General features: G+C 43.3%; 1 protein-coding gene across 1 annotated transcript in view; it reads right to left on the reverse strand.

The window, feature by feature from the left end:
• Positions 1-13,614, reverse strand: part of LOC311044360 (breakpoint cluster region protein) — a 36,701-nt gene extending 23,087 nt beyond the window's left edge. Inside the window, exons 1-2 of the mRNA XM_084055863.1 lie at positions 11,819-13,614; positions 767-951 (exon numbers count right to left, since the gene is read on the reverse strand). Of these exons, the coding sequence (XP_083911989.1) occupies positions 767-951; positions 11,819-13,184 (1,551 nt within the window). The 5' untranslated portion in view covers positions 13,185-13,614. The remainder of the gene's footprint in view (positions 1-766; positions 952-11,818) is intronic.
• Positions 13,615-17,348: the final 3,734 nt, after the last annotated feature.

Consider the following 17,348-nt stretch of genomic DNA (forward strand, 5'->3'; position numbering starts at 1 on the left):
GAAATCGGTTAGCAAAATACAAGTTCAAAATATGCCATGCACTCCACTGTTCTTTTGTACTGTATTTGAGTTCCTCCTCCTGTACTGCGAAAGTCTTACATTGTCAATACAGTAAGTCTGTGTTTCAACGCCATCATTAGACTTCCAGTGTTAATTAACACATTTGTAACTCAAAGAGTGTACAAATATAATTTGGTTACATTTGTACACTCTCAGAGTTATATTAACACTGATGGGCAACCCGATAACCAAACAGTTAGGGCACATTCTACAAACTGCCTTCTCCAGCATGTCCCCGCCGGTTCGACCCCCGGCCGGCCAGAATGTCAAAAAAAAAGAACAAATAAAATGGCCCGGACGGTTGGCGTAACCGTCTGGGCACCTAGGCTGGTAATCCAGCCTGACGCGTTGCAGGTTCGATTCCCGATCCCGACGACCTTTGCTGCGTGTCACCCCCCCATCTCTCTCCCCATTTCCTATCAGTCTACTGTTCCTATGAATAAAGGCAGAAAAAGCCCCAAAAAATCTTTAAAGCAAATAAATAAATAAGCAATAGAATAAAATAATTTTACATTTTATTGTGTATATTTACTGCACTTCGGCCATTTTGTTTCTACTTCGAACACAGAGCACAGAGGCCGATGTAGGACAACACAGCCGCAGAGCTGGACATGTGAGGTATACAGCAGGATCAGGAAGCGACAGCGCTGTGAACTGCACACAGACACAGTGACACGTCAGACAGCATTTGACCCAGTAACATTACCGACAGAGTGGACTCCAGGGACCCTGAGGACTGAGTGTCTCGGCTGCTGCGGCTCTTGGAGCGGAGGCGTGGCGAGGAGCTGGGGGATGCGCCAAAGGCCAGGGGGTCGTGGTGTCTCGGGTGATGCTCCTCGGACTGGTCCAGGTCGTAGCCATAGGAAGGGGGGGTCCCGCTGTAGGAGGGCTCTGGGGGGGAAGCGGTCCGACAAAGGGAAAAGGTCATACACAGAGTCAGATGAGTTCACACAGTACACGGAATAACACTGGGGACAAGCTTTGTTTCATCCCAAAGCGCTATACTGTATATATCCATTTTTCGGGGGAAAAAAACAATGATCAGCTATAGCTATTATTCCAGTGGTTCTCAACCAGTGGTCCGGGGACCACCAGTGATCCTTGAGGGGGTTCCAGGGGGTCCCCAGACAAATTAATAGTTAGGAACCAAATTGACCCTTGTGTGTCTGTAACTCGTGTACAAATGGAACCAAATGGACGGGTCCATTTGGTTCCATTTGTACACTCTCAGAGTTAAATGAACACTGATGATGATACTACAGTGTAGATTGGGACCCTCGAGAAATCAAAATGGTTGAGTCACTGGCAGATCTTTTCAAATGGAGGTCCCTGGGCTAATATGTGTCAATTTGGGGGTCCTTGACGCAAAAAAGGTTGAAAACCACTGTATTATTCGATCGTCATAAAACAACCACCATCGAACCTTTAATAATCCATTAAGACCTATATACTTTGGCAATAACTAATATATTTAAATATACATAGTATACAACACACTGTGTTCTTTGTATCATTCATTTGACAAGCACACACACAGCAGAGCATCGCTCAGTGCCATGTGTCCGTTTATCTACTTTGGCATTCCTAATGCTTCAACCAGCCTAAATGGACTGCTAAGACCATGCCAAACACAGAGGGACTTGTGGCAGTGGATAAGCCGAAGAAATTAGCACCGTGTTGTGCTGCTGTCCGACAACACTATTTTACATTCCCTATGTCAGCAGACAGTCGTATACTATACAGTCAGCCATTCATTGCAGTAGCAAAGATCAGGTTGTAGATTAAATACAATGAAAGATCATAAATAAATACAGGCAGGATTTCAGCCCAATAAGCGCCCCATTGTGCTTCCATTATTAAATTAAAGTTGCATATTTAAAAAAGTATAAAAATGTGGAAATAAATAGGCGCTTATTGGTCCAGCGAAAAACAGGAAGACATACAGACAGACTCACGTCTAGATGGCTAGACTCCTACAATAAAATAGATAAGCATCTTAGGCTGAGTTCCTTATAGGGGTGCAGCGTTTAATAGAACAAATCAATTATTTCAATTTCTCTTCAAAATGGTGAGACTAGTTCTTTGTAATGTTGGCAACTTAGGATTTTTTGCTTATTGCGATTGGCTCAGCCTACTGTAAGTGCATCAGTAAAATGTCTGAATGTAAGGTGTAATGTACTGTAGAGCTCAGAAAGCAGGCATCATCAGTATTTGTGGAATTTCAACTTAGACAAGGGGGGAGAGGTCTAATGTCTATGTTCAAACTCGTCTTGTTGTCTTTATCTTTCACATAGATGTATATCAACAGGCTCTGAGCATCGTCATTATCTTGACTGTCACTGTTCAGAGTATGGGAACTCAGTGACACATACACAAATGTAGCAATCTCAACAGCCAGCAATAAAAACAAGGATAGGCTATTTGTCTACTGTGGGGCTTGGTATGCTAAGAAGAGAGTACAAAACGTGTCCACCACCACTGCATGGAAAAACAGGAAAGAGAGAATTCCAGAAGCCAGGGGAGATAGAAATGGGTCCCTGTGTAGAGAGAAAACACGACCGATGCTAGATTTTTGGGTCCGATACCAATCCCGATTTTAGAGAATCCTACACCACCGATTACCAATGTTTTGATCAATATGTTGTCAAAAAGTGCAAAATTTGGTTAAAGTTTAACATTTAACTTAAGCAAACAAATATTTAGATATAAAAATAACTTTATGATAGAGACAATTTTTATAAAGTATATTAAACACCAATTTAATTATACAATGAACAAGCAAACTATAACACAAGAATTTATTCAGCTCTAATCAAACATTAAAAAAAAATAGCTGCTCTGCAAGCTCACAATGTGACACATTGTGACACGGTGTGAGCTTGTACATCTGCTATCTTTGATGAATTTTAAAAGGTAAAAAATCTGGACAGATCGGCTGCAAAATTGTCAATGTGATGGCTGATATATCGGCTAAACTGATGATCGGGCTCTAAACGCTAGAGAGCAAAATGAGAGACAGAGAGACGAAGAACAGGAGAGCAGGAGAGACAGAGAGAATGCACACCAGAGCTGTGACTACCAGAGGAAGAGACTACAGCAGCCCAAGACAGACCTCACAGCACAGGGGAAGTCCATGTGAAAGGCCGCTCTGTGTTCCTGTGAGATTATACATCAGCCATGGAATTGGATGAATAACACATCCTCTCTCATACAGGCAGAAAAACGAGACCCCCCCACCCCCCTCTTTTCAGTGGACACACAAACCCTCTCATTCCATCACAAAAGTTAAAAAAACAAAAACAAAGCTTCAATATACACGCTACACACAGGAATGAGCGGGGATGATCCAAACTGTATTTGGTCATAAATGTCGGGATTTGAAAATGTTTCCTTTTCCATCATCTGCCTTCTTGACATGCATGCAGAGAGCATGCTTGACTGTGAGAAAGAAGTGTTTAGTACAATAGATTCTCAGTTAGCTGTGCTGCTCCACCAACTGTTGGTAAGGAAGTGTCCAGGCAGGTCTGTCCGGAACGCTCAGCAATTCATCAGCTTCATAGCGGAAACAGGCGTTCTGCACAAGGTCATCTCTTCCCAAACACCTCCCTCTCCCACTTCTAACACACACTCACACTCACACACACGATTCCATATGATTCTAGTTTTAGGAATTCTACATTTACTTTTAAAATAAAAAAATAAAATCCCCACATTCAAGACTGTAGGATGGGCCAAGGTGCTCGGAAACTGAAAAGTATATAAGAGAAGGACTTTCTGCACACTTGGATCAATGCAAGTTTCTTAATAGAAGACCTTCATGAGGGTATAGCCTTTGCTCTGATGAAGGTCATCTGGCGAAAGCTTGGCATTACTGTTCCAAGAACTACCTCTGAAATGCCTAACAAAAACACATCCCATAGGAAGTATATGGTCAAATTATGGGAAATTGATAAAATCACTCACATTCAGAAATGTTCTTAAGTTTGACTTACACTACATGGCAAAAGAGCCTTTGACAATTTACATAAGCCAACACAACTCATAAAAACAGGCCCGTCTTACCTCAATGTTTACAAACTATGTTTGCACAACCAACGCAAACATGGTTTGTGTGACTTTTACAAACTCAACTCAAAAGTCAAAACTTTGCCTAGCTGTCACGTGAAGATGCTTAGCAACCCTGTAGTCAAAAGCAGATCAATTTGACCTGGAAGAAATGTCACAGCTGGCAGACACTGGATTTTAAAATAGTGCATAACTCTGCAGAGCTGAAGAGACAATAACATTTCCTTGCTTGGCACTTCACAGTAATTGTGTAACTGTGAAGTTTATTTCAAACATTACAAATTTATGAAATGGATAGATGGTGTTAGAATAGCTCTGGCCAAAGTGACCATTCACTGTTCCTACTGTATTATACTTTCGGTTCCACACCCAAGCTACAGCTTTAAATGGTTTCAATTGTGCAATAAAGCTTTAATAAATACATTCTAATGATATTACATAAGATAGCTTAGGGTGAGCTATAGGAGCTACGGATCAGTGGGAGATTTGATTTCACTTGGATATCTCAGAACTCTGTGTTTTTCCAGACTTAAACTGTATGCGAATGAGCTTTAGCCCTCACAATTATTTGCTTAATGTTAGATAATGTGACTTTAGGTTTCACAATAATTCATAATCAAAATATTGGCATGTCAACAATGCAAATTTAAAATGCTTTCAGTAAATAATCAAAATGATAACATTATTTTTTTTTTTCTTTATTGCTTTGTTTATGTATAAAACATTTTTTTAAATCAATATCTAGCAAAATACCCAGTCTAACGATACTTTAGATGGACTATTTGTTCATACGTCTCAGACTGCTGAATTCAAATGAGGTTTCGTAGAGGTCACTCTCTGATGCACTATTTTGAAGCTCTAAGTGGAGCTCCTTTGCTTTCCCACACAACCATCATGCCAAACACACAAAAGCCAGCTAAGAATAGAATCCAAGGATGTGTAAGGACATGGCCAAACAACTGGTTCTAAGCACTCAGGCCCATGTCAGGAGAATAATTCATCATCAAGAAAAATCTCTTCCTGTAACACATACTAACAGACAGGTTTAGAAGGCCATAACCGCAGTTTTCATAGAGGAACCTAAAGCCCAGTGGCTCAACAGCAGCCCTGAGGAAAACAGAGTCCTGCTGGGTTCCATTCTAGCCATGGGCTGTCCTTGAAAAAGAGAGCGTGCTCTCAATGGGCTTCCCTGAATAAATAAAGGAAAAAGAGGAAAAGATGCAGTCTGGGACAGTTTCAGGGAGGCTCACAGTAAAGTCCTCAGAGTTAAATTAATACTGAAGATTTTACTTTGCAGGTGAATGTAATTAAGTGATTAGTAGAAAATAAAACGGAGTAGACTCAAGAGTGGTTCTCAGAGTTGAGAACTACTGGCCCTTTGATTCTTTCAGTCAGGAGAAAACACAGACATACTACTCAGAAAGCTACTCCTGTAATCCTCACTGATATAGATGAATGCTGTAGTAAACAGAGATGGACAGATGTGCATCCAACATAGTTTCCAAGAAAGTGAAAGATTCCACACTGGCAACTTTGGATGTGGCGCTTCCAAGACTCACACAGCGTAACATTATGCACAACACAAAGATCACGATAGAAGTTATATTGACCCTTTTATGGACAATTATGTCTTCAGAGCTAAGACAGTAAGCTTGATTGTGTCAATAGCATTCTAATGACACGGTCATCTTCACATGATGCACATGTGCATGAACACAACTTCTTTCACTTTGCAGTGTTTGCTAGAGGACATTTCAGTAAAGGGAAGGATGTACTCGCTGTTGGACCAGACAGCGATCGCTGTGTCGGCCTGTGTATCCCGCTCGGCCCATCTGGACACGCTAACACCTGATTAAATGTACTAAAAATGGAGCATCAATTGCTTTTAGCCGACAGGAATAATTCAGATCACAAAGTGCTACGAAAATAAGGGCAAAATTGCAAATATGCTATTGATCCAGCACAGAAAGGGGTAAAATTGGCATTTCCATCATCAGTAATTTGCCCCCTGTCAATACTGAGGCAAAATGAACGATAGTTTCTCTGTCCCCTCTCTAATGGCATATTATGGATCTGGTGAGAAGTTGCACCTTCCGAAAAAAGCAGCACAAGATTTCAATGTGTGATGTTAAAAGGTTTGGTGCCATTTTATGGCTCCGGCAAATGGATTCTCTTCCTGACTTGCATGGTCACCGGGGAGACCGAGGTCAAAGGGAAAGAGCCCATACAGAGGGTAGAACAGAATGGGGACAAGGGCTTTCAGACACCAGACTTGACGATGACCCTGGCTGGCGTGGGCCTCGCAGTTTTCCACACTTTATAAGAGGGCGAAAGGAAAATTATAGATAGATTTATCTGTGGTCCACTTCACATTGACTTGGTGGTGACATTTGGGTCCTTTGCTTACAAAGAGTACACTTCCCACCACTACTGGAGGGGATTCTGACTCTCCGTCACATCCATCACAGGCTGGGCTGATCTGTCAGCACGGCAGTCCTCCCTCATCGTCAGCACTACGTTGTTGTTTATTTTTTCCATCTCTGACATAAGCTTCAGACACCAGGTTGACAAGAACCAGGCTTGGAAAGCGTAGAACCTATTATCGGGGCTCGACCTAAGGAGACTTGACTGTATGTTTTGGCAAACAGTCACAGAGCGTTAGCCAACCAAACATCAGCACATCCTGGCCCGTCTGAAGTGTCTGCAAGAGTGGGAGGCACTTAAGAAACCGCGGAGGCCAGTAAAAGAGGCAGTGAGGCCCACCGGCGCTCCGCTCTGATCTGCTGTGGAACAGCCTAAAATTAGTGCCAGCCACCGAGCCGTGAGTAGGTCTGAACTGGGCCGCCCCAGCCCGGCACACCTACTAATCAGAAGGGCCTAAATAGCTCAGGGTGGTCAGAGTAGTGCTTGTAATGCCCTTCATAAAAGAGAATGAAAGCCCAATAATCACTCCAGTCTGTGATCCTACAGAAACACAAAACACAGACATGTGTCCAATGTCCATATGCGTGCATGTCCTATACAGAGACAGATGGCAGCGAAGATGATTACATTTTACTTGATACAAACAAACATACACCACAGCACGGTTGTCCTGTTCCGTCATATCCAATGAATAATTCACATCTCAACACCTGCGTCCGACTTGACCAGGGAATGAGTCTAGACAGTCTAATGTCTACATTTTAGACATGCATGAATGGCATGATTAAACCATAACCTATTAAGTAGCAAAATTAAAAACATAAACAAAGACAGTATTATTAGCTTGTGTTTGACTACAGTAGATGAATGATGATCATACAGTAGTTAATATGCATGCACAGCAACAAGACAAGTACAAGGAAACTCCATGAATGTTAAATAATGTATTCCCATTTTGGGCCAGCATTAAATATTAGTGCACGTTTCAGCCAGCTTCACCTGATGATGTGCTTTCGTTTTGGTTGAGCCATTATCTGCCCAGCAACACAGGTTCAAAATGACGTTATTCATTTTTAACTTTTAAATCAGTGACTGGCTAGACATTTGGTCACAGAGGTTGGTCAACCTTTACGCCCAAGTTAAAAGATATCAAATATAAGTACAGTACTATGAGCTGATTTGAACTCTAATCCTTAATTTGATACAGATTTTCAATTACCCTCTGGGTCACACTGATCAGGATTTCATTGTGCGCGGAGTACATTCAAGGCATTTGCCTAAAGCCAACTCCGCTGCCTGGTGACACAACGAGGTCCATGGGGTCAGGCTGTTGTTAAGAGAGGTGAACTCATACAGTGCTTTACATTTCATTAGCTGTTTCCCTCCCCACACCCTGAGAGCAGCTGAGACATTCCATAAACACTTGGCCAGCCAGCCAGCAGCACAGAGAGCCCTTTGAGAGGAACTATGGGAGGGGAGTTAAACACTACAGGACCAGGGGGTGAGGCTGAACACGAGGGAAGATTATTGAGCGGGGTGTGGGGGAGTGGGTGTGTGGGGGTGGGGTTCTTGCGGAGGAGGACGGCAAGCCTCATAAACATGAAAAGAAAAGAAAAAAAAGGCCTCTATTAAGCCATACATTTAAGAAAATCTAGGCCTAGCCTAGGAGATGCCTAATAGAGAAGGATCATAATTTGAATTCTTCACATATCAGCTGTATTGTGACCTGGCATTGTTGTCTAAGTGTCTGATATGAAAGAACAACTAAGCTATTCATCCCTGTCCTCCTTCAGCAGCTGCTGATGATGACTGGACTGGTGTACCAATGGCCTCTGTCTGAGCCCTCCACTTTTCCTGCTATACCGTCCAGATAGGGAGACAGGTGTCTCTCTCTCTCTTTCTCTCACACACACACACACACACACACACACACACACACACACACACACACACACACACACACACACACACACACACACACACACACACACACACACACACACACACACACACACACACACACACACACACACACACACACACACACACACACACAGCAGTACTTCCTTATGTAGGCCTAGGGCATACATTTATTCTAGGAAAGGGAGAGGCTGCATTCTTTCATTTCCTCGACCACCAAACCTCAGATGTTGATATCCAGGTACAATCATGGGTCTGTCTGGACTTCCTTAGGGGGCCTAAAATATTCACGAGTCTGCAATTAACCAGGAGCGTGGGCCAGTACCTTTTCTGGCTACTGCTGAGGCAGCACATCATCACCTGAACTTGGAGGCCAGACATTCAGACAGTCTTCATCACCTTTTCAAACAGACACTTTCCATTAGCGTCAAAGCCATGGGTCAAAGCGATCGCAGACAGACCTGCCTTGTGCCTACCTACACAAAGGAAACACGAATGAAAGACTGCATTTCACCATCATCCGATCAAGTATCAAGAGTGCGCTCATTTTTATTTCTCACTGTAAAACCTAACCTTTACATCATAAAACAACAGCGATGTTGCCATACAATGAAGTATAAATTAAATTAAGCACAAAGCGGTCTACCGCTCACTCAGACACTTGCCTTAGCTACTCGTCTCAATAACAGCAAAACGCTGGCCACAGGCATGTCAATGTCATGACAATAATTAATTATGGCAATATAGAGCCATCATAGAGTTGGCCTCCTTAGAGACCACCACAGCTAATCAGCAGCTCTATTCACAGTCAGGCTTGACAACTGGCCTAGATAACTAGAAAACCAAGAGATGGCACTGATCCTCCTATTCATAGAAATAAAAGACCCTTGAGATGTGTCAATTTTTAGACTGGCCATTTCGCAACGATTAGAGGGGAGTAGTCTGCAAATTGGGTTGGTGACAGCACAGCAGGAGCTTTGTTTATGCAGGTCAGTGGTTCTTGCTAATGCTGAGTCTGTACTGCCTGGGCGCAGGCAGACCATGCCACCATACCACACACCTGGCAGCATGCCACCATACCACACACCTGGCAGCATGCCACCATACCACGCACCTGGCAGCGGTGGTGAACAGCAGTGAGCACTGTGTAATTTCTCTGCTGTCTAATTGGATTGAGATATTCCATGAACACGTGTAACAATGTGTAACGACACATAAACATACACATAGAGTACAGGGGTCTGTGTATGTAAAGCCTGATTTAGTTACTGTATAACCACAGACATATTAATTCATTCTGTATAAAGCAAAAGTCACAGAAAGCTTATATAACTAGAGTACAGAGCTCCTTTCAAACTATGATGTTAAGCTGACTTTACTGGGGACATTTAATAGATTTTAGTGAGTGCTGCAATGTTTTATGACAAACATGGCAGCAAAAACTTTCCCACAGCTCCCTAGAAGTCAGTAACCACAACAGAGAGCACTTTATTGTAATTCTTTTACTTCAAAACCACTCCTTGCCGAAGCTGTGATGCAGCAATGTGCACGGTAATGTTATTATGACATCAAATCCAGATTTATGGTAATCCACAAAGCATGGTTCACACGAGGTGGCAGTCCCATTACTAAGCAACAGCATGCCCAATTTGGACAAACGTGACACTCAAGGCTCTGCAGTGCCATGAGATTTAAAGAGCAACATTCAAAAGCAAACAAACAGAATAAACATAAACAGTACTTCCCTGACTCATTCTACCAGTAGTGATGTGTACCTTTGATCTTTGCCTGGAGATGTAGAATATCTAGTTATTTTCTCTTCTTTGCAAAGGTGAGGCAGTGAAGAGCAAAATAACATTATATAACACTGTTACAATGTTCTTCAACAAATGTCATCATAACAGAAAAGGGCAGGCCCATATCTAATGTATTTCTGTATTTCAGACAGTCACTGGAAAAGCATACAAGCTTAATCTTCATGCTGATTATATTATTTACTATCTGCGTGGTTATTGTATGCTTTGTGTAAAAAAAAAACACCATGCTCTCCTATCACCTTATTATATAACAGCAGTCTATTTTGATTGTGCCCTTAATCTGCTCCACAGTACAGTAGCTAGCACTTTTTGGGGAGGGTAGGGTACAGGCTATTTTCTACTTCAATCCTATCCACACTCTGTCTCACACAGCTGAAAATTACATGATAGAAAGAAATACACAATGTATGTACTTCTTGGCTGCTTTGTAAAAACAGTAATAATAGCACAGGTCCTTGTGTATCATTTGCTTTGATAAATGGTTTCGCAGAAGAGGAACCCTCACGCCTGCCTTTCTCGATGCCCTTGGCAGCAATAAGTTAGCACTCCTTATCCCACTTAACATTGTTACATTGTTACTGTGTCAATATGCATTGTGGATGAGTGATTCCTCTATTGTGTTCACACATTAACAACAGGAAACACAAATGCCTGAACATTTTTTGATGGGGGATCACGTGACACAATTTGGGCCCTTCATTCTCTTTTTAGTGATTTTTTTCCTGCCCTAACCCCCCTCTGACAAAGAGCCTCCCTAAATTTATCACGCTACACAAACCCCTTTAAGTTAATTACTCTTGCGCCAAGGACAACAACACTGATGTGTGCTGACACGAAAACACTCTGGGTGGACAGCCAGGGCCGAATGACTGCAGATGCCCGGAGGGAAGCCACTGTCTCAATCAGAGCCATTCTCCACAAAGAGCACTACTACTGCACCACTCAATGGGCAATGGGAAAGGAGTGAAAAGGAGAGGACAGGCAGGTCTACAAAGGGTCAACAAATCACGTACCCTTCAAAGAACTAGAAAACCGGCTGGGTTGCTGTGACGTTTCTGGTGCATTAAAAAATGCTTCATAATCCTACCTCCCAAAAAAAAAACAAGATTTAAGTGAGATTTAAAAAAATAGGGATTTCATTAAAAGCCATTTCATTAAAGAGATTGCAGGTACATTTAACACATCACTGCCTTTAGTCTGGATCATGGTCAGAGGGGAAAGCACAGGCATCTTTTAGTGGATGATTAGAGTGGGCCCTTCATGTGGTTGTATGTACCCCTGTTCATATCTCTGCTCATCAGAACATTATTGATGTCTTTATTCCTACAAATTAAAGGGTTTTGAGCAGTGGTTCTTCTCAAACTTTTTAATTTCAAGGACCCCACATAACTCTTACAAACCTCTAAGGATCCATTTGGTACCCCCTCAAGGAACCCTGAGGGTCCCTGGACCCCACTTTGAGAACCACTGGTTTAGAGCTACACTACAGTATATGTTTATAGACTTGTGTGTGGCTTGCCTTGTAGACCTACCCATATCTCCTTGGACACTGTTGTCATGGGAGGTCCGGCTGGAGGTGGTAGAGTGCCCATCACTTGGCCAGATCTGGCCCGTTTTACGGACTCCGATGATGGAGGCCTCGGACACCACTACCTGCTGCTTCAGACGTTTCTGGGACAGGGGCGTGGGGGGGCTACTGCTGTCGAAGGACTGCTGCGAATGCTGAGATGGCGAGCGGCTCTTTTCCCTGTACATGTGATGATAAGCGGTGGGGCTAGGGGACACGTGGCTGGACTGACCTGAGGAGAAATCCTCCTCGCTGGACGTCAGGTTCTCGTTGGAGCTGCAGTCGGGCGTGTAGCCACCTCCCACGTCATCGAAACTGCCGGGTGAGTAGGACCGCCGAGGCCACGTAAGGTGAGAATCCTCCTCCAAGGTGTGGTCTTTGATCTGGATAACCCTGGCATCCCCATCAGCCATCAGTCCCCCAACATACACACTGGTGTATGGTTGACAGTCTGTGGTCTGATGCTCAGAGGACTTCCCCACACTTCCCCATGCCCCATTGTCTTTGAGGAAATGTGGGTTAACCTCTATCTCATCGTAGGAACCACTGTGGCCTTCGGTGGACCGGCCTCTGTGGACGGCCTTACCGATGTCACCCGTGGCGGTGGACAGGTTTCCTGGAAGCGAGTGCAGGGACCTCTTGCGCTCCATCTGCATAGCCTGGCAGCCAAGCGTGCTGATCTTGTCCGAGACTTCCCTGTCGTTGACTTTCACAAGCCCCCTCTCGTAATGGTACTCCATATTTACATAGAAGGGTCTGTCTGACTCTGGGCCGCTCATAAGTGACAAACCTCTCCCATCCCCGGCAGTGTGAGAGTTGGCCCTCTTGATGCGCTCAAAGTTGGATCTCAGTACTGCCACCGAGCCCGTGCCGGATGGGATGTCAGGTGATTCTGGCTCCTGATGGATGGGTGAGGATCCACCACCTCGCTGTTTGACTGGAGAAACACCCTCTGGATGGCGTTTACACCTCTCAATCTCAGCAGTCCCTGGCTGCTGATGCTCCTCCACTGACACCTCCTTGGAGTGGGATCTGTGGCTGTCTATCCCACTGGTATGATCTCCTCCTGTATTCATCTCGGGCAGCAAACCCCTGTTCCTGAACCCCCATCTTTGTCCATCGTAACTCTTCCTCTCCTTGGCCAGTAGGGTCTGCAGGTAGATCATCCGAAACCGCTCCTTGTTCACTTCTTTCTCCAAGTGCCTGATGGAAGTCTTGCATTTATCCAGTTCCTCCTCAACGTCCCCAAGGGAGTTCAGCTCCATGGAAGGGGGATCAGACTCAGGGAACTGGGCTTTCCATGCCTCCACAAATCCCACTGGTTCAACCATAGTTGTTGTTGCTGTGTGACATACAGTATCTATCTAATCAACTAACAGTAGAACATAATTCTCCATAACTTTTGGACTTCATTATTTCTACAATGTTGTAATAGTAAAAAAAAAAATAGTAATAATAATAGTAAAAAAGAGAGAGCAAGAATAAATAGAGAGAATAACAAATTGACAGTAAAAACAAAAGCTAGAAGGAAGTGTATTCTCTCTGTTGGGAATGTCCTTCCCTTTTGGCTGGTTTGCAATCTTTAGCTACTCACGATCACGATCATAAATCCTTCTCTCAGAAGAAGATAAATCCCTTCCACTTTCGTCAACGTCGAAACGAAACGTAAACCCTTTTCTATTGCAGTAGCCTGGCTGTGTGCCACATCGGTGAATAAAGTTGTAGTCTCTCGGGAGGCAGAGCTCTGTGTGTCTTGCTGTACAGACGGACTCACAACACTGACAATACTTTCCTCTGGGCTGGTGGTGTACGGCTCTATAGTTGGTGGTGCTGAAGGGGGAGGGACTGCTGTGGTCGTGATTGACTGTCTTTTATCCTGCAAATGTATCAAAGATAATGAGCTGTTGTTGTATCCTGGAAGTGCTATTTCACACAACTATTACCTAGCATTGTTTTTATTGCTTGTGGGAGGACTAATATATAGCATACTTTGGTATTAACAATAAAGAGGTGGCTTTAAACAGGGACGAAGCCTTTGATTTAGTGGCAGGTGTTCTAGTGAATCCTAACTGTTGTTGGGTTAGGGTGGTTAGAGTTTGTAGATAGACTGGAGTCAGCAAGTTATTTCCAAAAGATGAATAATAGAGCAGCACATGTTATTCTTGATTACAAAATGCTATTTTATTACCAAAACCAAAATTTCCCCTGGCCAAACCTCGATTGACAACGGTATATAGTAGCCTACATTGTTTATTGTTGTAGAATTCAAGCCAAAGCACATCGCCAGCCCAACTATCATAAACCCATCAAACTGGTTTTGTTGGTGGGGTTTTTATAACGTTCGAAGTGCACTGTTGTTACCAGAGCCATTACTACTTTGTTACTTTGTTGCAACGGTGTGAAGTTGTCGCCATCTAGCGGACGGAGATGACAGGGCCGTAGGTCAAATGTGTTAACTGTGTGTAGAATATAACATCAGAAACGGATCCAAGCACACAGATATGCGATTACTTCTCGATATGTTTCATCAGTGTATACCTCGTGACCATCGATCTTGTTGTAGCAAAAATGTATTTGTGTACAGACTAAAGCCTGCGCAGCTTTGGCGCAAAACTAGCCCTGATACATGATTGTCATATGACAGTCAAATAGTGTTTGCACTTTCTCCCTTTTGGTCCGTACATCTACATAAACGTTCAAATTTCAAATATAAAGTGCTTACCCTATGGCCACAGATATTACAATTCTGTACGGCCCATTAAAAGTACCTTTATATTCCCCTTTGTTCAATAAAGAGCATTTTAATCCGATTGACGGCCATTTTCTCTATTTGCTTTCAACTACGCGATCCTATTGGTTGGGAGGTGTATTGCACTCTGATACACTATAACTCTATGAGAAAATGGCCACCAATCGGATTGAAATGTTTTTTATTGAACAAGAGGGAATATACAGGTACTTTTGAGAGTCCGTACATAATTTTAACATCCATGGCCATAGGGTAAGCACTTTATATTTGAAATATGAACGTTTATGTAGATGTACGGACCAAAAAGGGAAAAAATGCAAACACTATTTTGAATATCATCCCAGAAGGTTATGATGACAGATGACCGTCTTGCGATCCAAGGCTAGCGCAAAACGATACGCGTGAACGGAACATCAACACTGCGTAGTACAGCTCCGTTCCGTAAGCAGAAATAGGACATCCGGTTTTCGAGCTAGCAGAAATAAGGTTTCCGGTTGCCTTCAAAATAAGATCACGATTTTGTAATGTTTTTTAAAAGACACAAATCTATTTTAAAAATACATTTATGATGTATGTCTTTTAAATGGCGCATACTAGAACACTTCTAAGTATTTTTTTTAAAGAGACAAATGTATTTAAAAAATACATTTATGATGTATGTCTTTTTAAATGGCTTATACTAGATCACTTCTACGTGCTAGGTTGTTCCTGATTTAAACTGGCTATTGATCCCCATTGTGCACTTAGCACAGTTCCTGTTTTGAACTTTAACTGGATATTCATTTGTGTTTGTTGTCTCCGCCAGGCCGAAAGGCATGGCGAGAGAGTATGTTTTCCACCCCGTCCGTCCGTCCGTGTGTCCTTGTTACATATGTATTTATTGTTTTTGTATTGTTTGTCCATTGTTGTAATAATGCTGCCTCTAGACCAGGTCACTCTGGAAAATTATCATGATATAATATTGTTTATTGCAGAAGCAAATAAACAATGATAAAAGCAACAACAAAATATGCTACAAATAATAATAGTAGATAGTGCAGGTGAGATTTAAAAAAACATAAAGCATGGGGGGTTTATAATGCTGATCTCAACTATTTAAAAACTAAAATACAAAACAAATAAGAATGTAATCACAATAATTCATAAAACATGTGTGTGTGTGTGTGTGTGTGTGTGTGTGTGTGTGTGTGTGTGTGTGTGTGTGTGTGTGTGTGTGTGTGTGTGTGTGTGTGTGTGTGTGTGTGTGTGTGTGTGTGCGTGCGTGCGTGCGTTTGTGAGAACAGTTCCATAACTGAGCGCCCCTGAACTTGATAGAAAATTGATACAGACCAGTACAGAATGTTGGTGAACATTGCGAGATAATTTGTAAAAAAAAAGAAAAAGTGGCAGGCCATCCAGTGCGGCCAGAGGTAAGAAAAGTGCCGTTCTCAGACAATAGTGGACACTGGACAGGAGACGGCTCTTTGCCGTGGCACTTGTGAGAAATGCACGCGTTCAGGGAGACCCCCTCTACCACGCCACACTCTCCGCTAAGCGTGAGAGGTGTATTTTGAAAAGTGGCTGGCCGTCCAGTGAGGCCAGAGGTCAGAAAAGGTCCATTTTCAGTGCATAGCCTTTACAAATTGGACACTGGACCGGAGACGGCTGTGGATTGCAACACTTGTGACATACGCACATGTTCAGGGAGACCCCCTCTACACCGCCACACTCTCCGCTAAGCGGGAGAGGTGTAGAAAAAAGTGTGGCGGACCGTCCAGTGAGGTCAGAGAAGTGCCGTTTCTGCCATTTTCAGACAATAGTGGACCGGAGACGGCTGGGGATGCCAGCACTTGTGACATAAGCACGGGTTCGGGGAGACCCCCTCTACACTGCCACACTCTCCGCTAAGCGGGAGAGGTGTAAAAAAAAGTTTGGCGGACCGTCCAGTGAGGTCAGAGGTCAGAAAAGTGCCGTTTTCAGACAATAGTGGACACTGGACCGGAGACGGCTGGGGATGCCAGCACTTGTGACATACGCACGCGTTCAGGGAGACCCCCTCTACACTGCCACACTCTCCGCTAAGCGGGAGATGTGTAAAAAAAAGTGTGGCGGACCGTCCAGTGAGGTCAGAGGTCAGAAAAGTGCCCCTTTCTGCCGTTTTCAGACAATAGTGGACACTGGACCGGAGACGGCTGGGGATACCAGCACTTGTGACATACACACGTTTTAATTAATTTAGTTTTAATCAAATTTTACCATGATTTTGACTTTGAGCCATTTTTCTAGGGTAGCCTAGAGATCATTTCTACCAAGTTCCATGAAAATCTGCCACTCTCTTCTGGAGGTATTTTCTTTTCAACAGACTCGCGCACACAGGAGTATTATTTTGTGTTATTGTGCTTGTCATAATTACAAACAATTGCTGGCTGTAGGCTATTAAACACTCAAGTACAGTAATAGTCTTGCTCACTAAGAGTTAAATAAAGTGAAATGACGGTGATAGGTATTACTATATCTACCTTACAATTGGAATCTACGGTCATGCGCAGTCATGCGCCAGAATGTTTGTCTGTCTGTATGTAAGTTGCATCAGCACTGCGCATGCTCACCAAGATCGCCGGGCCGCCCGACGGATTCAGAGTGTTATGTCACACGGAATTGAATAGCTTAGCACTTCCGGTCGTTCCTTCACAATAAAGGTTGCAATCGATTGAACATAGCCGATCTACAAGCTCTCAATGCGTCGCGATACACACAACCGCCGAAG

The sequence above is a fragment of the Gymnoscopelus microlampas genome (genome assembly GCF_963454915.1).
Source record: "Gymnoscopelus microlampas genome assembly, chromosome: 4".
Lineage (NCBI taxonomy): Eukaryota > Metazoa > Chordata > Actinopteri > Myctophiformes > Myctophidae > Gymnoscopelus > Gymnoscopelus microlampas.